The sequence below is a fragment of the Heptranchias perlo genome, unplaced genomic scaffold (assembly GCF_035084215.1).
Source record: "Heptranchias perlo isolate sHepPer1 unplaced genomic scaffold, sHepPer1.hap1 HAP1_SCAFFOLD_59, whole genome shotgun sequence".
Lineage (NCBI taxonomy): Eukaryota > Metazoa > Chordata > Chondrichthyes > Hexanchiformes > Hexanchidae > Heptranchias > Heptranchias perlo.
In genome coordinates this window covers 802,876-823,816 of record NW_027139612.1, presented here as the reverse complement: position 1 = coordinate 823,816, position 20,941 = coordinate 802,876, and the positions used below count along the sequence as shown (strand labels likewise).

General features: G+C 55.7%; 1 protein-coding gene across 3 annotated transcripts in view; it reads left to right on the top strand.

Moving 5' to 3' along the window:
* Positions 1-19,653, top strand: part of LOC137316369 (NACHT, LRR and PYD domains-containing protein 3-like) — a 41,703-nt gene extending 22,050 nt beyond the window's left edge. For 2 of the 3 annotated variants that reach the window (XM_067980440.1, XM_067980438.1), the window contains 7 exons: positions 1,505-1,591; positions 1,748-1,918; positions 2,082-2,252; positions 2,409-2,579; positions 4,279-4,449; positions 4,593-4,757; positions 4,928-19,653. In XM_067980440.1, coding sequence (XP_067836541.1) covers positions 1,505-1,591; positions 1,748-1,918; positions 2,082-2,252; positions 2,409-2,579; positions 4,279-4,449; positions 4,593-4,757; positions 4,928-5,015 — 1,024 coding nt within the window. In that variant the 3' untranslated portion in view covers positions 5,016-19,653. The remainder of the gene's footprint in view (positions 1-1,504; positions 1,592-1,747; positions 1,919-2,081; positions 2,253-2,408; positions 2,580-4,278; positions 4,450-4,592; positions 4,758-4,927) is intronic. The other variant, XM_067980439.1, reaches the window with a different exon arrangement.
* The last annotated feature ends 1,288 nt before the right edge of the window (positions 19,654-20,941 follow it).

Below are 20,941 nucleotides of genomic sequence, written 5' to 3'. Positions count from 1 at the left end.
ACAGTCACGGATTGTATTGTTGCTCCGTAATGAAGGGAAACAAACAGTTCAGTTAAACCAGAGAGAAGCAGTTTGAACACAAAGATGACAAATGATAAGAGCATCGGTTAGTAATTCCCTCAGGACTGAAGAATCTAAAATGGATCCTTGTGAACAAGTCGGGATTTTACAGTCTTTATCGGATCAGTAAATACAGGTCACTGAAAGAGTCTGATAATTTAATTGCAATTCATCGTATTTATTGATGTTTTTCTCACTTCCTGAGATATGTCCATTGAAGAGGCTCCTTCTCACTGTTACTGACACGTCGACCGACACTAACTGCAGCAGTCTGTGTGTCGGAGCATCCCACCCTCTTACCGAGGTGTGGGGGCAAGTGACGGTCACCGGACTGTCAACGTGTGTTGGAGAGGGAAGCAGAAACACCAAACATTCAGTAACAAAGAGCAAAACACAGCTTTCGGGCAGTCAACCGTCAGTGGGCGGGCTGAGCTTTCCCCGCAGGACGGCGGTACGTTATCTTAACTCATCAATGACACAGCCCTTCACACTCTCCAATACATCCACCATCTCTTCACCCAGCTGGCAGCACTCATGCCTCTGAGTCAGCAGGTCGTGGAGTCAGGCCCCTCGCTCATTAATCCAGGCCGACAATTCAGTGGGATTAGGGAACTAAAATCTGCCGGTAAAAGGTTCCAATCTAACGGGTTGTGGGTGTACAGACACACACCGGCCAGCGGTGGGGTCTCACACACACCGGGAGGCTCCTGGGGTTAACCAGGGGCAATGAATCTGGGAATTTCCCATAATCTGCTCCCTGTGTGAGGACCTGCTCTGGGATGGAACTTCAGAAAATTCCCCAAAAACTGTCGGGCCCGTTACACCTGAAATAAATGTAGAGCCGGTTTAATGGGGAACAATGTGAGAGACTCCCCTCCCCAAGAAACTAGGACTAAAGAAACATTTAAAACTTGTAACAGGACAGAATAACCTCTCCTTATCACATGAAATCCTGTGGGACAGATTTTACAGCAGCCGTTAGCGCCGTTTCACAGTATAACTCACCCCGAGATATTATACAGATTAATATAATACTGCATAAAGTACACGTAATCACCGCTTTATCATTTAATTCAGGGAAAATCGCCCCATTCCCATAAAATCTGGGATTTGAGGAGCAGCAGAAATGAGACAAGTTTCCCCAAACATGACGGGACCGGTCACTGACCTCCAGGAGGATAATTCTGATCATCAGGGAATGAGACCGGACTGAGGGTCATTAAAAGGCTTCACACAGACAGCACTTTATTTAATAAATACATATACTGACAGTCCCTGAATATATGGGGTGTTGGACAGAGTGAGATTCATTGTCAGTGACAGGGAAATCTGGTTATTAATTTCCTGAAGATTTTTCAGTGTTTTGTGTAATATCAGAGAGAAATTGTATCACATCGGGGATTGGATTCAGTTTGTTTCTCACTCTCTGTCTGTTTGTGTTTAGACTGGTGAGAAATAAACTGGGAGATTCAGGAGTGAAACTACTGTCTGCGGCTCTGAGGAACCCGGACTGCAAAATACAGGAACTGGAGTAAGTATCAGACTGTGTGAGATTGTGTTTATAATAACTGGATGTCTAACACGGTACATTAATGTCAGCATAAGTAATAATAATACAAATAAATACTGGGAATTTAATCTGATTCCTGTTATCTCTGCTCGTCTCTCTCCTCACTCTGATCTCCAGTTTATGTGATAACGATCTCACAGCTTCTTGTATCGAGGATCTCGTCTCCGCTCTCAGTACAAACCGGTCACTGACGGATCTGAACCTGGGGAGAAATCATCTGGGAGATTCAGGAGTGAAACTACTGTCTGCGGCTCTGAGGAACCCGGACTGTAAAATACAGGAACTGCAGTAAGTATCAGACTGTGTGAGATTGTGTTTACAACAATTGAATGTTTAACACTCAACATTATGACTGGTATCTGTAATAATAATGCAAATAAATACTGGGAATTTACTTTGATTCCTGTTATCTCTGCTCGTCTCTCTCTCGCTCCATATCTCTGATCTCCAGGTTAAGGGATAACGATCTCACAGATTCTTGTACCGAGGATCTCTCCTCCGCTCTCAGTGCAAACCGGTCACTGATGGGTCTGGACCTGAGTAATAATAAACTGGGAGATTCAGGAGTGAAACTACTGTCTGCGGCTCTGAGGAACCCGGACTGTAAAATACAGAAACTGGAGTAAGTATCAGACTGTGAGATTGTGTTGATAATAACTGGATGCTGAACACGATACATTAATGTCAGAATAAGTAACAATAATTCAGTAAATACTGAGAATTTAATCTGATTCCTGTTATCTCTGCTCATCTCTCTCTCTCTCTCTCTGATCTCCAGGTTATGCGCGAACGATCTCACAGATTCTTGTACCGATGATCTCTCCTCCGCTCTCAGTACAAACCGGTCACTGACGGTTCTGAACCTGAGTTATAATAAACTGGGAGATTCAGGAGTGAAACTACTGTCTGAGGCTCTGCGGAATCCGGACTGTAAAATACAGAAACTGGAGTAAGTATCAGACTGTGTAAGATTGTGTTTATAATAACTGGATGCTGAACACGATACATTAATGTCAGAATAAGTAACAATAATTCATTAAATACTGAGATTTTACTCTGATTCCTGTTATCATAGAATCATAGAAGTTACAACATGGAAACAGGCCCTTCGGCCCAACATGTCCATGTCGCCCAGTTTATACCACTAAGCTAGTCCCAATTGCCTGCACTTGGCCCATATCCCTCTATACCCATCTTACCCATGTAACTGTCCAAATGCTTTTTAAAAGACAAAATTGTACCCGCCTCTACTACTGCCTCTGGCAGCTCGTTCCAGACACTCACCACCCTTTGAGTGAAAAAATTGCCCCTCTTGTATCTCTCCCCTCTCACCTTAAATCTATGTCCCCTCGTTATAGACTCCCCTACCTTTGGGAAAAGATTTTGACTATCTACCTTATCTATGCCCCTCATTATTTTATCGACTTCTATAAGATCACCCCTTAACCTCCTACTCTCCAGGGAAAAAAGTCCCAGTCGATCTAACCTCTCCCTTTTAGTCAAACCATCAAGTCCCGGTACCATCCTAGTAAATCTTTTCTGCACTCTTTCTAGTTTAATAATATCCTTTCTATAATAGGGTGACCAGAACTGTACACAGTATTCCAAGTGTGGTCTTACTAATGTCCTGTACAACTTCAACAAGACATCCCAACTCCTGTATTCAATGTTCTGACCAATGAAACCAAGCATGCCGAATGCCTTCTTCACCACCCTATCCACCTGTGACTCCACTTTCAAGGAGCTATGAACCTGTACTCGGAGATCTCTTTGTTCTATAACTCTCCCCAACGCCCTACCATTAACGGAGTAGGTACTGGCCCGATTCGATCGACCAAAATGCATCACCTCACATTTATCAAAATTAAACTCCATCTGCCATTCATCGGCCCACTGGCCCAATTTATCAACATCCCGTTGCAATCCAAGATAACCTTCTTCACTGTCCACAATGCCACCAATCTTGGTGTCATCTGCAAACTTACTAACTATGCCTCCTAAATTCTCAACCAAATCATTAATATAAATAACAAATAACAGCGGACCCAGCACCGATCCCTGAGGCACACCGCTGGACACAGGCCTCCACTTTGAATAAACAACCCTCTACAGCCACACTCTGTCTTCTGTCGTCAAGCCAATTTTGTATCCAATTGGCTACCTCACCTTGGATCCCATGAGATTTAACCTTATGTAACAATTTAGCATGCGGTGCCTTGTCAAAGGCTTTGCTGAAGTCCATGTAGACCACGTCTACTGCACAGCCCTCATCTATCTTCTTGGTTACCCCTTCAAAAAACTCAATCAAATTCGTGAGACATGGTTTTCCTCTCACAAAACCATGCTGACTGTTCCTAATCAGTCCCTGCCTCTCCAAATGCCTGTAGATCCTGTCTCTCAGAATACCCTCGAACAACTTACCCACGACAGATGTCAGGCTCACCGGTCTGCAGTTCCCAGGCTTTTCCCTGCCGCCCTTAAACAAAGGCACAACATTTGCTGCCCTCCAATCTTCAGGCACCTCACCTGTAGCTGTCGATGATTCAAATATCTCTGCTCGGGGACCCGCAATTTCCTCCCTAACCTCCCATAACGTCCTGGGATACATTTCATTTCTCTGCTCGTCTCTCTCTCTCTCTGATCTCCAGGTTATGCGCTAACGATCTCACAGATTCTTGTACCGAGGATCTCGTCTCCGCTCTCAGTACAAACCGGTCACTGACGGTTCTGAACCTGAGTCAAAATAAACTGGGAGATTCAGGAGTGAAACTACTGTCTGCGGCTCTGAGGAACCCGGACTGTAAAATACAGGAACTGGAGTAAGTATCAGACTGTGTGAGATTGTGTTTATAATAACTGGATGTCTAACACGGTACATTAATCTCAGTATAAGTAACAATAATACAAATAAATACTGGATATTTCCCCTGATTCCTGTTATTTCTCTCTCTCTGATCCCCAGTCTGACTGATGTCGGTTTCACAGATTCTTGTACCGATCTCGTCTCCGCTCTCCATGAAAACCAGTCACTGACGGATCTGTCTCTGGGATCAAACTCCTTCACAGACCGATCTGTCCCCACTCTCCGCTCCCTCATACTGACCCGCAGGAGTCTGGAGCGGATCGGGTGAGTGTTTGTGTTCATGTTTAATACAATAAATAAAATATCAATGGGATTCAGTCCCTTTTATGGGTAATATCTGTGTAATTATTATTGAAATATTAACCCCAGTCTCCCTGTTATTTACACTGTTGTTCAATCTGTTTATTTCCTGTTTAATCTTTAATCTGTTTCAGGCTGGGGGGGAATCAGTTCAGTTCAAACGGAAAGAATCAGCTGAAGTCACTGCAGGGAACGAGACCCGGACTGAGTGTGGGAGTGTGAACATTTCAATTTACAACCATTCCTGGTCTCATTATATGAACATTTCAATTTATAACCATTCCTGGTCTCCTTATATGAACATTTCAATTTATAACCATTGCTAGTCTCATTATATGATCATTTCAATTTATAACCATTGCAAGTCTCATTATATGAATATTTTTGGCCGATTCTCTGTCCCTCCCCTTTAACCGGCCGCGTTCCAGGTTCAAATCCTAACGGCCCTTTAACGGATTCCAGCTCGAGCTGAGCGAGCGTCGTCTCCCATTGTGACGTCAGAGGCCCAGAGACAGGGTCACGAGACTCAGTCACCCGGTCCACCAGCGCTGATTCCGCCGGATATCCGGGGCTGGATGGTCCCCAATGGGGCACTGGGTCAATGTACAGACAGGAAGGGCCCAGGGTGGGGCTTCGTCTGGGCTGCAGTGGGACACGGGGTCAATGTACAGACAGGAAGGGACCAGGTTGGGGCTCAGTCTGGGCTGCAGTGGGGCATTGGGTCAATGCACAGACAGGAAGGGCCCAGGGTGGGGCTCAGTCTGGGCTGCAGTGGGGCACTGGGTCAATGTACAGAGAGTAAGGGCCCAGGGTGGGGCTCAGTCTGGGCTGCAGTGGGACACTGGGTCAATGTACAGACAGGAAGGGCCCAGGGTGGGGCTCAGTCTGGGCTGCAGTGGGACACTGGGTCAATGCACAGACAGGAAGGGCCCGGGGTGGAGCTCAGTCTGGGCTGCAGTGGGACACTGGGTCAATGTACAGACAGGAAGGGGCCAAGGTGGGGCTCAGTCTGGGCTGCAGTGGGACACTGGGTCAATGTGCAGACAGGAAGGGCCCAGGCTGGGGCTCAGTCTGGGCTGCAGTGGGACACTGGTTCACTGTACAGACAGGAAGGGCCAAGTGTGTGGCTCAGGCTGCGCTGCAGTGGGACACTGGGTCAATGTACAGACAGGAAGGGCACAGAGTGGGGCTCAGTCTGGGCTGCAGTGGGACACTGGGTCAATGTACGGAGAGGAAGGGCCCAGGGTGGGGCTCAGTCTGGGCTGCAGTGAGACACTGGGTCAATGTACAGACAGGAAGGGCCCAGGGTGGGTCTCAGTCTGGGCTGCAGTGGGAAACTGGGTCAATGTGCAGACAGGAAGGGCCCAGTGTGGGGCACAGTCTGGGCTGCAGTGGGACACTGGTTGAATGTACAGACAGGAAGGGCCAAGGGTGGGGCTCAGTCTGGGCTGCAGTGGGACACTGGGTCAATACACAGACAGGAAGGGCCCAGGGTGGGGCTCAGTCTGGGCTGCAGTGTGACATTGGGACAATGTGCAGACAGGAAGGGCCCAAGGTGGGTCTCAGCCTGGGCTGCAGTGAGACACTGGGTCAATGTACAGACAGGAAGGGCCCGGGGTGGGGCTCAGTCTGGGCTGCAGTGGGACACTGGGTCAATGTACAGACAGGAAGGCGCCAGGGTGGGTCTCAGCCTGGGCTGCAGTGAGACACTGGGTCAATGTACAGACAGGAAGGGCCCGGGATGGGGCTCAGTCTGGGCTGCAGTGGGACACTGGGTCAATGTACAGACAGGAAGGGGCCAGGGTGGGGCTCAGTCTGGGCTGCAGTGGGACACTGGGTCAATGTACAGACAGGAAGGGCCCAGCGTGGGGCACAGTCTGGGATGCAGTGGGACACTGGTTCAATGTACAGACAGGAAGGGCCCAGGGTGGGGCTCAGTCTGGGCTGCAGTGGGACACTGGGTCAATGTACAGAGAGGAAGGGCCCAGGGTGGGGCTCAGTCTGGGCTGCAGTGGGACACTGGGTCAACGTACAGACAGGAAGGGCCCAGGGTGGGGCTCAGTCTGGGCTGCAGTGAGACTCTGGGTCAATGTACAGACAGGAAGGGCCCAAGCTGGGGCTCAGTCTGGGCTGCAGTGGGACACTGGGTCAATGTACGGACAGGAAGGGCCCAGGGTGGGGCTCAGTCTGGGCTGCAGTGGGACACTGGGTCAATGCACAGACAGGAAGGGCCCGGGGTGGAGCTCAGTCTGGGCTGCAGTGGGACACTGGGTCAATGTACAGACAGGAAGTGGCCAAGGTGGGGCTCAGTCTGGGCTGCAGTGGGACACTGGGTCAATGTGCAGACAGGAAGGGCCCAGGGTTGGGCTCAGTCTGGGCTGCAGTGGGACACTGGGTCACTGTACAGACAGGAAGGGCCAAGTGTGTGGCTCAGGCTGCGCTGCAGTGGGACACTGGGTCAATGTACAGACAGGAAGGGCACAGAGTGGGGCTCAGTCTGGGCTGCAGTGGGACACTGGGTCAATGTACGGAGAGGAAGGGCCCAGGGTGGGGCTCAGTCTGGGCTGCAGTGAGACACTGGGTCAATGTACAGACAGGAAGGGCCCAGGGTGGGTCTCAGTCTGGGCTGCAGTGGGAAACTGGGTCAATGTGCAGACAGGAAGGGCCCAGGGTGGGGCTCAGTCTGGGCTGCAGTGGGAGAATGGGTGAATGTACATACAGGAAGGGCCCAGGGTGGGGCTCAGTCAGGGCTGCAGTGAGACACTGGGTCAATGTACGGACAGGAAGGGCCCAGTGTGGGGCACAGTCTGGGCTGCAGTGGGACACTGGTTGAATGTACAGACAGGAAGGGCCAAGGGTGGGGCTCAGTCTGGGCTGCAGTGGGACACTGGGTCAATACACAGACAGGAAGGGCCCAGGGTGGGGCTCAGTCTGGGCTGCAGTGTGACATTGGGACAATGTGCAGACAGGAAGGGCCCAAGGTGGGTCTCAGCCTGGGCTGCAGTGAGACACTGGGTCAAGGTACAGACAGGAAGGGCCCAGGATGGGGCTCAGTCTGGGCTGCAGTGGGACACTGGGTCAATGTACAGACAGGAAGGGGCCAGGGTGGGGCTCAGTCTGGGCTGCAGTGGGACACTGGGTCAATGTACAGACAGGAAGGGCCCAGCGTGGGGCACAGTCTGGGATGCAGTGGGACACTGGGTCAATGTACAGACAGGAAGGGCCCAGGGTGGGGCTCAGTCTGGGCTGCAGTGGGACACTGGGTCAATGTACAGAGAGGAAGGGCCCAGGGTGGGGCTCAGTCTGGGCTGCAGTGGGACACTGGGTCAACGTACAGACAGGAAGGGCCCAGGGTGGGGCTCAGTCTGGGCTGCAGTGAGACTCTGGGTCAATGTACAGACAGGAAGGGCCCAAGCTGGGGCACAGTCTGGGCTGCAGTGGGACACTGGGTCAATGTACAGACAGGAAGGGCCCAGGGTGGGGCTCAGTCTGGGCTGCAGTGGGACACTGGGTCAATGCACAGACAGGAAGGGCCCGGGGTGGAGCTCAGTCTGGGCTGCAGTGGGACACTGGGTCAATGTACAGACAGGAAGGGGCCAAGGTGGGGCTCAGTCTGGGCTGCAGTGGGACACTGGGTCAATGTGCAGACAGGAAGGGCCCAGGGTGGGGCTCAGTCTGGGCTGCAGTGGGACACTGGGTCACTGTACAGACAGGAAGGGCCAAGTGTGTGGCTCAGGCTGCGCTGCAGTGGGACACTGGGTCAATGTACAGACAGGAAGGGCACAGAGTGGGGCTCAGTCTGGGCTGCAGTGGGACACTGGGTCAATGTACGGAGAGGAAGGGCCCAGGGTGGGGCTCAGTCTGGGCTGCAGTGAGACACTGGGTCAATGTACAGACAGGAAGGGCCCAGGGTGGGGCTCAGTCTGGGCTGCAGTGGGAGAATGGGTGAATGTACATACAGGAAGGGCCCAGGGTGGGGCTCAGTCAGGGCTGCAGTGAGACACTGGGTCAATGTATGGACAGGAAGGGCCCAGTGTGGGGCACAGTCTGGGCTGCAGTGGGACACTGGTTGAATGTACAGACAGGAAGGGCCAAGGGTGGGGCTCAGTCTGGGCTGCAGTGGGACATTGGGACAATGTGCAGACAGGAAGGGCCCAAGGTGGGTCTCAGCCTGGGCTGCAGTGAGACACTGGGTCAATGTACAGACAGGAAGGGCCCAGGGTGGGGCTCAGTCTGGGCTGCAGTGGGACACTGGGTCAATGTACAGACAGGAAGGGGCCAGGGTGGGGCTCAGTCTGGGCTGCAGTGGGACACTGGGTCAATGTACAGACAGGAAGGGCCCAGCGTGGGGCACAGTCTGGGGTGCAGTGGGACACTGGTTCAATGTACAGACAGGAAGGGCCCAGGGTGGGGCTCAGTCTGGGGTGCAGTGGGACACTGGGTCAATGTACAGAGAGGAAGGGCCCAGGGTGGTGCTCAGTCTGGGCTGCAGTGGGACACTGGGTCAACGTACAGACAGGAAGGGCCCAGGGTGGGGCTCAGTCTGGGCTGCAGTGAGACTCTGGGTCAATGTACAGACAGGAAGGGCCCAAGCTGGGGCTCAGTCTGGGCTACAGTTGGACACTGGATCAATGTACAGACAGGAAAGGCCAAGGGTGGGGCTCAGTCTGGGCTGCAGTGGGACACTGAGTCAATGTACAGATAGGAACGGCCCAGGGTGGGGTTCAGTCTGGGCTGCAGTGAGTCACTTGGTCAATGTACCCGACAGGAAAGGACCAGGGTGGGGCTCAGTCTGGGCTGCAGTGGGACACTGGGTCAAGGTACAGACAGGAAGGGCCCAGAGTGGGTCTCAGTCTGGGCTGCAGTGGGAAACTGGGTCAATGTACAGACAGGAAGGGGGCCAAGGTGGAGCTCAGTCTGGGCTGCAGTGGGACACAGGGTCAATGTGCAGACAGGAAGGGCCCAGGGTGGGGCTCAGTCTGGGCTGCAGTGGGACACTGGGTCAATGTGCAGACAGGAAGGGCCCAGGGTGGGGCTCAGTCTGGGCTGCAGTGGGACACTGGGTCACTGTACAGACAGGAAGGGCCAAGTGTGTGGCTCAGGCTGCGCTGCAGTGGGACACTGGGTCAATGTACAGACGGGAAGGGCACAGAGTGTGGCTCAGTCTGGGCTGCAGTGGGACACTGGGTCAATGTACAGAGAGGAAGGGCCCAGGGTGGGGCTCAGTCTGGGCTGCAGTGGGAGACTGGGTCAACGTACAGACAGGAAGGGCCCAGGGTGGGGCTCAGTCTGGGCTGCAGTGAGACTCTGGGTCAATGTACAGACAGGAAGGGCCCAAGCTGGGGCTCAGTCTGGGCTACAGTTGGACACTGGATCAATGTACAGACAGGAAGGGCCAAGTGTGTGGCTCAGGCTGCGCTGCAGTGGGACACTGGGTCAATGTACAGACAGGAAGGGCACAGAGTGTGGCTCAGTCTGTGCTGCAGTGGGACACTGGGTCAATGTACAGAGAGGAAGGGCCCAGGGTGGGGCTCAGTCTGGGCTGCAGTGGGAGACTGGGTCAACGTACAGACAGGAAGGGCCCAGGGTGGGGCTCAGTCTGGGCTGCAGTGAGACTCTGGGTCAATGTACAGACAGGAAGGGCCCAAGCTGGGGCTCAGTCTGGGCTACAGTTGGACACTGGATCAATGTACAGACAGGAAGGGGCCAAGGTGGGGCTCAGTCTGGGCTGCAGTGGGAGAATGGGTGAATGTACATACAGGAAGGGCCCAGGGTGGGGCTCAGTCAGGGCTGCAGTGAGACACTGGGTCAATGTACGGACAGGAAGGGCCCAGTGTGGGGCACAGTCTGGGCTGCAGTGGGACACTAGTTGAATGTACAGACAGGAAGGGCCAAGGGTGGGGCTCAGTCTGGGCTGCAGTGGGACACTGGGTCAATACACAGACAGGAAGGGCCCAGGGTGGGGCTCAGTCTGGGCTGCAGTGTGACATTGGGACAATGTGCAGACAGGAAGGGCCCAAGGTGGGTCTCAGCCTGGGCTGCAGTGAGACACTGGGTCAATGTACAGACAGAAGGGCCCAGGGTGGGGCTCAGTCTGGGCTGCAGTGGGACACTGGGTCAATGTACAGATAGGAAGGGGCCAGGGTGGGGCTCAGTCTGGGCTGCAGTGGGACACTGGGTCAATGTACAGACAGGAAGGGCCCAGCGTGGGGCACAGTCTGGGATGCAGTGGGACACTGGTTCAATGTACAGACAGGAAGGGCCCAGGGTGGGGCTCAGTCTGGGCTGCAGTGGAACACTGGGTCAATGTACAGAGAGGAAGGGCCCAGGGTGGGGCTCAGTCTGGGCTGCAGTGAGACTCTGGGTCAATGTACAGACAGGAAGGGCCCAAGCTGGGGCTCAGTCTGGGCTACAGTTGGACACTGGATCAATGTACAGACAGGAAAGGCCAAGGGTGGGGCTCAGTCTGGGCTGCAGTGGGACACTGAGTCAATTTACAGACAGGAACGGCCCAGGGTGGGGTTCAGTCTGGGCTGCAGTGAGTCACTTGGTCAATGTACCCGACAGGAAAGGACCAGGGTGGGGCTCAGTCTGGGCTGCAGTGGGCAACTGGGTCAATGTGCAGACAGGAAGGGCCCAGGGTGGGGCTCAGTCAGGGCTGCAGTGAGACACTGGGTCAATGTACGGACAGGAAGGGCCCAGTGTGGGCTTCAGTTTTGGCTGAATTGAGACACTTGGTCAATGTACCCGACAGGAAGGGCCCAGGGTGGGGCTCAGTCTGGGCTGCAGTGGGCCACTGTGTGAATGTACAGACAGGAAGGGCCAAGGGTGGGGCTCAGTCTAGGCTGCAGTGGGACACTGGGTCAATGTACAGACAGGAAGGGCCAAGGGTGGGGCTCAGTCTGGGCTGCAGTGGGACTCTTGGTCAATGTACCCGACAGGAAAGGACCAGGGTGGGGCTCAGTCTGGGCTGCAGTGGGACACTGGGTCAAGGTACAGACAGGAAGGGCCCAGGGTGGGTCTCAGTCTGGGCTGCAGTGGGAAACTGGGTCAATGTACTGACAGGAAGGGCCCAGGGTGGGGCTCAGTCTCGGCTGCAGTGGGACACTGGATCAATGTACAGACAGGAATGGCCCAGGGTGGGGCTCAGTCTGGGCTGCAGTGGGACACTGGGTCAATACACAGACAGGAAGGGCCCAGGGTGGGGCTCAGTCTGGGCTGCAGTGTGACATTGGGACAATGTACATACAGGAAGGGCCCAAGGTGGGTCTCAGCCTGGGCTGCAGTGAGACACTGCGTCAATGCACAGACAGGAAGGGCCCAGGGTGGGGCTCATTCTGGGCTGCAGTTGGACACTGGGTCAATGTACAGACAGGAAGGGCCCAGGGTGGGGCTCAATCTGGGCTGCAGTGGGACACTGGGTCAATGTACAGACAGGAAGGGCCCAGGGTGGGGCTCAGTCTGGGCTGCAGTGGGGCACTGGGTCAATGCACAGTCAGGAAGGGCCCAGGGTGGGGCTCAGTCTGGGCTGCAGTGGGGCACTGGGTCAATGTACAGACAGGAAGGGACCAGGGTGGGGCTCAGTCTGGGCTGCAGTGGGACACTGGGTCAATGTACAGACTGGAAGGGCCCAGGGTGGGGCTCAGTCTGGGCTGCAGTGGGACACTGGGTCAATGCACAGACAGGAAGGGCCCGGGGTGGAGCTCAGTCTGTGCTGCAGTGGGACACTGGGTCAATGTACAGACAGGAAGGGGCTAAGGTGGGGCTCAGTCTGGGCTGCAGTGGGACACTGGGTCAATGTGCAGACAGGAAGGGCCCAGGGTGGGGCTCAGTCTGGGCTGCAGTGGGACACTGGGTCACTGTACAGACAGGAAGGGCCAAGTGTGTGGCTCAGGCTGCGCTGCAGTGGGACACTGGGTCAATGTACAGACAGGAATGGCACAGGGTGGGGCTTAGTCTGGGCTGCAGTGGGACACTGGGTCAATGTACGGAGAGGAAGGGCCCAGGGTGGGGCTCAGTCTGGGCTGCAGTGAGACACTGGGTCAATGTGCAGACAGGAAGGGCCCAGGGTGGGGCTCAGTCTGGGCTGCAATGGGAGAATGGGTGAATGTACATACAGAAAGGGCCCAGGGTGGGGCTCAGTCAGGGCTGCAGTGAGACACTGGGTCAATGTACGGACAGGAAGGGCACAGTGTGGGGCACAGTCTGGGCTGCAGTGGGACACTGGTTGAATGTACAGACAGGAAGGGCCAAGGGTGGGGCTCAGTCTGGGCTGCAGTGGGACACTGGGTCAATAAACAGACAGGAAGGGCCCAGGGTGGGGCTCAGTCTGGGCTGCAGTGGGACACTGGGTCAATGCACAGACAGGAAGGGCCCGGGGTGGAGCTCAGTCTGGGCTGCAGTGGGACACTGGGTCAATGTACAGACAGGAAGGGGCCAAGGTGGGGCTCAGTCTGGGCTGCAGTGGGACACTGGGTCAATGTGCAGACAGGAAGGCCCCAGGGTGGGGCTCAGTCTGGGCTGCAGTGGGACACTGGGTCACTGTACAGACAGGAAGGGCCAAGTGTGTGGCTCAGGCTGAGCTGCAGTGGGACACTGGGTCAATGTACAGACAGGAAGGGCACAGAGTGGGGCTCAGTCTGGGCTGCAGTTGGACACTGGGTCAATGTACGGAGAGGAAGGGCCCAGGGTGGGGCTCAGTCTGGGCTGCAGTGAGACACTGGGTCAATGTACAGACGGGAAGGGCCCAGGGTGGGTCTCAGTCTGGGCTGCAGTGGGAAACTGGGTCAATGTGCAGACAGGAAGGGCCCAGGGTGGGTCTCAGTCTGGGCTGCAGTGGGAGAATGGGTGAATGTACATACAGGAAGGGCCCACGGTGGGGCTCAGTCAGGGCTGCAGTGAGACACTGGGTCAATGTACGGACAGGAAGGGCCCAAGGTGGGTCTCAGCCTGGGCTGCAGTGAGGCACTGGGTCAATGTACAGACAGGAAGGGCCCAGGGTGGGGCTCAGTCTGGGCTGCAGTGGGACACTGGGTCAATGTACAGACAGGAAGGGGCCAGGGTGGGGCTCAGTCTGGGCTGCAGTGGGACACTGGGTCAATGTACAGACAGGAAGGGCCCAGCGTGGGGCACAGTCTGGGATGCAGTGGGACACTGGTTCAATGTACAGACAGGAAGGGCCCAGGGTGGGGCTCAGTTTGGGCTGCAGTGGGACACTGGGTCAATGTGCAGAGAGGAAGGGCCCAGGGTGGGGCTCCGTCTGGGCTGCAGTGGGACACTGGGTCAACGTACAGACAGGAAGGGCCCAGGGTGGGGCTCAGTCTGGGCTGCAGTGAGACTCTGGGTCAATGTACAGACAGGAAGGGCACAAGCTGGGGCTCAGTCTGGGCTACAGTTGGACACTGGATCAATGTACAGACAGGAAAGGCCAAGGGTGGGTCTCAGTCTGGGCTGCAGTGGGAAACTGGGTCAATGTGCAGACAGGAAGGGCCCAGGGTGGGGCTCAGTCTGGGCTGCAATGGGAGAATGGGTGAATGTACATACAGAAAGGGACCAGGGTGGGGCTCAGTCAGGGCTGCAGTGAGACACTGGGTCAATGTACGGACAGGAAGGGCCCAGTGTGGGGCACAGTCTGTGCTGCAGTGGGACACTGGTTGAATGTACAGACAGGAAGGCCCAAGGGTGGGGCTCAGTCTGGGCTGCAGTGGGACACTGGGTCAATACACAGACAGGAAGGGCCCAGGGTGGGGCTCAGTCTGGGCTGCAGTGGGACACTGGGTCAATGCACAGACAGCAAGGGCCCGGGGTGGAGCTCAGTCTGGGCTGCAGTGGGACACTGGGTCAATGTACAGACAGGAAGGGGCCAAGGTGGGGCTCAGTCTGGGCTGCAGTGGGACACTGGGTCAATGTGCAGACAGGAAGGGCCCAGGGTGGGGCTCAGTCTGGGCTGCAGTGGGACACTGGGTCACTGTACAGACAGGAAGGGCCAAGTGTGTGGCTCAGGCTGCGCTGCAGTGGGACACTGGGTCAATGTACAGACAGGAAGGGCACAGAGTGGGGCTCAGTCTGGGCTGCAGTGGGACACTGGGTCAATGTACGGAGAGGAAGGGCCCAGGGTGGGGCTCAGTCTGGGCTGCAGTGAGACACTGGGTCAATGTACAGACGGGAAGGGCCCAGGGTGGGTCTCAGTCTGGGCTGCAGTGGGAAACTGGGTCAATGTGCAGACAGGAAGGGCCCAGGGTGGGGCTCAGTCTGGGCTGCAGTGGGAGAATGGGTGAATGTACATACAGGAAGGGCCCAGGGTGGGGCTCAGTCAGGGCTGCAGTGAGACACTGGGTCAATGTACGGACAGGAAGGGCCCAGTGTGGGGCACAGTCTGGGCTGCAGTGGTACACTTGTTGAATGTACAGACAGGAAGGGCCAAGGGTGGGGCTCAGTCTGGGCTGCAGTGTGACATTGGGACAATGTGCAGACAGGAAGGGCCCAAGGTGGGTCTCAGCCTGGGCTGCAGTGAGGCACTGGGTCAATGTACAGACAGGAAGGGCCCAGGGTGGGGCTCAGTCTGGGCTGCAGTAGGACACTGGGTCAATGTACAGACAGGAAGGGGCCAGGGTGGGGCTCAGTCTGGGCTGCAGTGGGACACTGGGTCAATGTACAGACAGGAAGGGCCAAGCGTGGGGCACAGTCTGGGATGCAGTGGGACACTGGTTCAATGTACAGACAGGAAGGGCCCAGGGTGGGGCTCAGTCTGGGCTGCAGTGGGACACTGGGTCAATATACAGAGAGGAAGGGCCCAGGGTGGGGCTCAGTCTGGGCTGCAGTGGGACACTGGGTCAACGTACAGACAGGAAGGGCCCAGGGTGGGGCTCAGTCTGGGCTGCAGTGAGACTCTGGGTCAATGTACAGACAGGAAGGGCCCAAGCTGGGGCTCAGTCTGGGCTACAGTTGGACACTGGATCAATGTACAGACAGGAAAGGCCAAGGGTGGGGCTCAGTCTGGGCTGCAGTGGGACACTGAGTCAATGTACAGACAGGAACGGCCCAGGGTGGGGTTCAGTCTGGGCTGCAGTGAGTCACTTGGTCAATGTACCCGACAGGAAAGGACCAGGGTGGGGCTCAGTCTGGGCTGCAGTGGGACACTGGGTCAAGGTACAGACAGGATGGGCCCAGAGTGGGTCTCAGTCTGGGCTGCAGTGGGAAACTGGGTCAATGTGTAGAAGGAAGGGCCCGGAGTGGGACTCAGTCTGTGCTGCAGTGGGACACTGGATCAATGTACAGACAGGAATGGCCCAGGGTGTGGCTCAGTCTGGGCTGCAGTGGGAGAATGGGTGAATGTACATACAGGAAGGGCCCAGGGTGGGGCTCAGTCAGGGCTGCAGTGAGACACTGGGTCAATGTACGGACAGGAAGGGCCCAGTGTGGGCTTCAGTTTTGGCTGAATTGAGACATTTGGTCAATGTACCCGACAGGAAGGGCCCAGGGTGGGGCTCAGTCTGGGCTGTAGTGGGCCACTGTGTGAATGTACAGACAGGAAGGACCAAGGGTGGGGCTCAGTCTGGGCTGCAGTGGGACACTGGGTCAATGTACAGACAGGAAGGGCCAAGGGTGGGGCTCAGTCTGGGCTGCAGTGGGACACTTGGTCAATGTACCCGACAGGAAAGGACCAGGGTGGGGCTCAGTCTGGGCTCCAGTGGGACACTGGGTCAAGGTACAGACAGGAAGGGCCAAGGGTGGGTCTCAGTCTGGGCTGCAGTGGGACACTGGGTCAATGTTCAGACAGGAAGGGCTCAGGGTGGGGCTCAGTCTGGGCTGCAGTGGGACACTGGATCAATGTACAGACAGGAATGGCCCAGGGTGGGGCTCAGTCTGGGCTGCAGTGGGACACTGGGTCAATACACAGACAGGAAGGGCCCAGGGTGGGGCTCAATCTGGGCTGCAGTGGGACACTGGGTCAATGTACAGACAGGAAGGGCCCAGGGTGGGGCTCAGTCTGGGCTGCAGTGGGGCACTGGGTCAATGCACAGACAGGAAGGGCCCAGGGTGGGGCTCAGTCTGGGCTGCAGTGGGGCACTGGGTCAATGTACAGACAGGAAGGGCCCAGGGTGGGGCTCAGTCTGGGCTGCAGTGGGACACTGGGTCAATGTACAGACAGGACGGGCCCAGGGTGGGGCTCAGTCTGGGCTGCAGTGGGACACTGGGTCAATGCACAGACAGGAAGGGCCCGGGGTGGAGCTCAGTCTGGGCTGCAGTGGGACACTGGGTCAATGTGCAGACAGGAAGGGGCCAAGGTGGGGCTCAGTCTGGGCTGCAGTGGGACACTGGGTCAATGTGCAGACAGGAAGGGCCCAGGGTGGGGCTCAGTCTGGGCTGCAGTGGGACACTGGGTCACTGTACAGACAGGAAGGGCCAAGTGTGTGGCTCAGGCTGCGCTGCAGTGGGACACTGGGTCAATGTACAGACAGGAAGGGCACAGAGTGGGGCTCAGTCTGGGCTGCAGTGGGACACTGGGTCAATGTACGGAGAGGAAGGGCCCAGGGTGGGGCTCAGTCTGGGCTGCAGTGAGACACTGGGTAAATGTGCAGACAGGAATGGCCCAGGGTGGGTCTCAGTCTGGGCTGCAGTGGGAGAATGGGTGAATGTACATACAGGAAGGGCCCAGGGTGGGGCTCAGTCAGTGCTGCAGTGAGACACTGGGTCAATGTACGGACAGGAAGGGCCCAGTGTGGGGCACAGTCTGGGCTGCAGTGGGACACTGGTTGAATGTACAGACAGGAAGGGCCAAGGGTGGGGCTCAGTCTGGGCTGCAGTGGGACACTGCGTCAATACACAGACAGGAAGGGCCCAGGGTGGGGCTCAGTCTGGGCTGCAGTGTGACATTGGGACAATGTGCAGACAGGAAGGGCCCAAGGTGGGTCTCAGCCTGGGCTGCAGTGAGACACTGGGTCAATGTACAGACAGGAAGGGCCCAGGGTGGGGCTCAGTCTGGGCTGCAGTGGGACACTGGGTCAATGTACAGACAGGAATGGGCCAGGGTGGGGCTCAGTCTGGGCTGCAGTGGGACACTGGGTCAATGTACAGACAGGAAGGGCCCAGCGTGGGGCACAGTCTGGGATGCAGTGGGACACTGGTTCAATGTACAGACAGGAAGGGCCCAGGGTGGGGCTCAGTCTGGGCTGCAGTGGGACACTGGGTCAATATACAGAGAGGAAGGGCCCAGGGTGGGGCTCAGTCTGGGCTGCAGTGGGACACTGGGTCAACGTACAGACAGGAAGGGCCCAGGGTGGGGCTCAGTCTGGGCTGCAGTGAGACTCTGGGTCAATGTACAGACAGGAAGGGCCCAAGCTGGGGCTCAGTCTGGGCTACAGTGGGACACTGGATCAATGTACAGACAGGAAAGGCCAAGGGTGGGCCTCAGTCTGGGCGGCAGTGGGACACTGAGTCAATGTACAGACAGGAAGGGCCCAGGGTGGGGTTCAGTCTGGGCTGCAGTGAGTCACTTGGTCAATGTACCCGACAGGAAAGGACCAGGGTGGGGCTCAGTCTGGGCTGCAGTGGGACACTGGGTCAAGGTACAGACAGGAAGGGCCCAGAGTGGGTCTCAGTCTGGGCTGCAGTGGGAAACTGGGTCAATGTGCAGACAGGAAGGGCCCAGGGTGGGGCTCAGTCTGTGCTGCAGTGGGACACTGGATCAATGTACAGACAGGAATGGCCCAGGGTGTGGCTCAGTCTGGGCTGCAGTGGGAGAATGGGTGAATGTACATACAGGAAGGGCCCAGGGTGGGGCTCAGTCAGGGCTGCAGTGAGACACTGGGTCAATGTACGGACAGGAAGGGCCCAGTGTGGGGCTCAGTCTGTGCTGCAGTGGGACACTTGGTCAATGTACCCGACAGGAAGGGCCCAGGGTGGGGCTCAGTCTGGGCTGCAGTGGGCCACTGTGTGAATGTACAGACAGGAAGGGCCAAGGGTGGGGCTCAGTCTGGGCTGCAGTGGGACACTGGGTCAATGTACAGACAGGAAGGGCCAAGGGTGGGGCTCAGTCTGGGCTGCAGTGGGACACTTGGTCAATGTAACCGACAGGAAAGGACCAGGGTGGGGCTCAGTCTGGGCTGCAGTGGGACACTGGGTCAAGGTACAGACAGGAAGGGCCCAGGGTGGGGCTCAGTCTGGGCTGCAGTGGGACACTGGGTCAATGTACAGACAGGAAGGACCCAGGGTGGGTCTCAGTCTGGGCTGCAGTGGGACACTGGTTCAATGTACAGACAGGAAGGGCCCAGGGTGGGGCTCAGTCTGGGCTGCAGTGGGACACTGGGTCAATGTACAGACAGGAAGGGCCCAGAGTGGGGCTGAGTCTGGGCTGCAGTGGGACACTGGGTCAATGTGCAGACAGGAAGGGCCCAGGGTAGGGCTCAGTCTGGGCTGCGGTGGAACACTGGGTCACTGTTTTGACAAGAAGTAATCAGGATAACAAATGTCCCTCTGTGCAGTGTGTGTCCCTCCCAGTGAGGAATCAGACTCTGTGACAAGTTTCCGTACAACCCTCCAAAATCTCTTCCCTCCTCCAATTCTTTCCTCTCACACAACCCCCACTGCCATTGCTCCATCATTGGTGGCCGTGTCTTTTTCTGCCTGGACCCTTAGCTCTGGAATACCCTTCTTAAACCTCTCCGCCTCTCTCTCCTCCTTTAAGACGCTCCTTAAAACCTGCCTCTTTGCCCAAGCTTTTGGTCACTTGTCCTAATTCCTCCTGTGTGGCTCGGTGTAACAGGATTCGCTCCTGTGAAGCGCCCCGACTATAAAGGTGCAATATAAATGTAAGTTGTTGTCTGTGTGTTGTGTTAATAAAACTCCACCGCTTACTTCAGCTCAGGCCTGGTCTCGTTATTTCTTTTTAAATGGTGTTAGTGTTTTAAAATATTGAATAAAGGATCCTTGAAATTACATCCCTCTTCCTCCAAGCGGCATCGCAGACCTGACTGTTTGGTCCAGTGAACTGTGTGTGTGGGTGTGGGTGTGTCGGGGGGAGGGGTCTTACCCGGTCTGCTGGAAGTTCAGTTCACACAAAACGGTGAGAGACTGTGAGCAAAAGAGCTCAGCTGGGACCCCACAATCTGGCCTCCCGACATGCAACGCAAAATGGCCGCCATGCACCTGTCCCACAATGGCCAACGTGAAACCGCCTCACAAATCACAGAATGGTCCATCACAAAAGGAAGCCATTCGGCCCATCGTGCCGGTGTCGGCTCTTTTGAAAAGCTAACCAGATAGTCCCATTGCCCTGATCTTTCCCCGTGGCCAACATATTTTTCCTTTTCTAGTAATTATCTAATTCCCTTTTGAAAGTTACTATTGAATCTGCTTCCACCTCCCTTTCAGGCAGTGAATTGCAGATCATTACAACTCGCTGCATAATAAAAATAATCCTTCCTCATGTCACCTCTGATGCTTTTGACAATTATATAAATCTGTGTCCTCTGGTTCCCGAGACCCCTGCCACTGGAAAGAGTTTCTCCTTATTTACTCCATCAAAACCCTTCAAATGGCCGCTCTGTCCCCTCAAAGTTGTCCCATCTCCCCGAAACACAAGCATCATTTTGAAATTATAACAAACCCTCGAAGCCCGTACAGGGGTTCATGTTTCAGACGTTAATCTCCTCTCGGCCCCTGTTTGTCTCACACTGGGTTAACGTGTTTGTATAACATTGCAGGCCGGGCTACTTTAACCCCAGGCTCTTCTAACCTGGTTAAATCACAACGGTCACAATCGAACGGGAACATGTTAAACCGAGGCCCCAAACCAGGGTCCAGAGAGGAAATTAAACCCCAGGGCAATAAACAGACCGAACTCACATGGACCCTGTTTGCGTGCAGCCTGTGGAGGAGGCCTCGATTGGTCCCTTCTGGAGGAGGCTTCAACGGTATCGCTCTGGAGGAGGAGGCCCGGGCCGTTCCCCTCTCGGGGAGGCAATGGGCAGCCCAGAAGGATCCCAGAGTGACAGTCTTTATATTTAGACAACCGCCACAACATCTTCTATGACACATCAACTTCAATTTATACAAGATATTTTTGCGTATTTGCACACAATAGCGGAAAATACCGCGCGGATTGTTCCGTCATAACACAGTGAACGCGCAATGTCTCAGTGGCATCA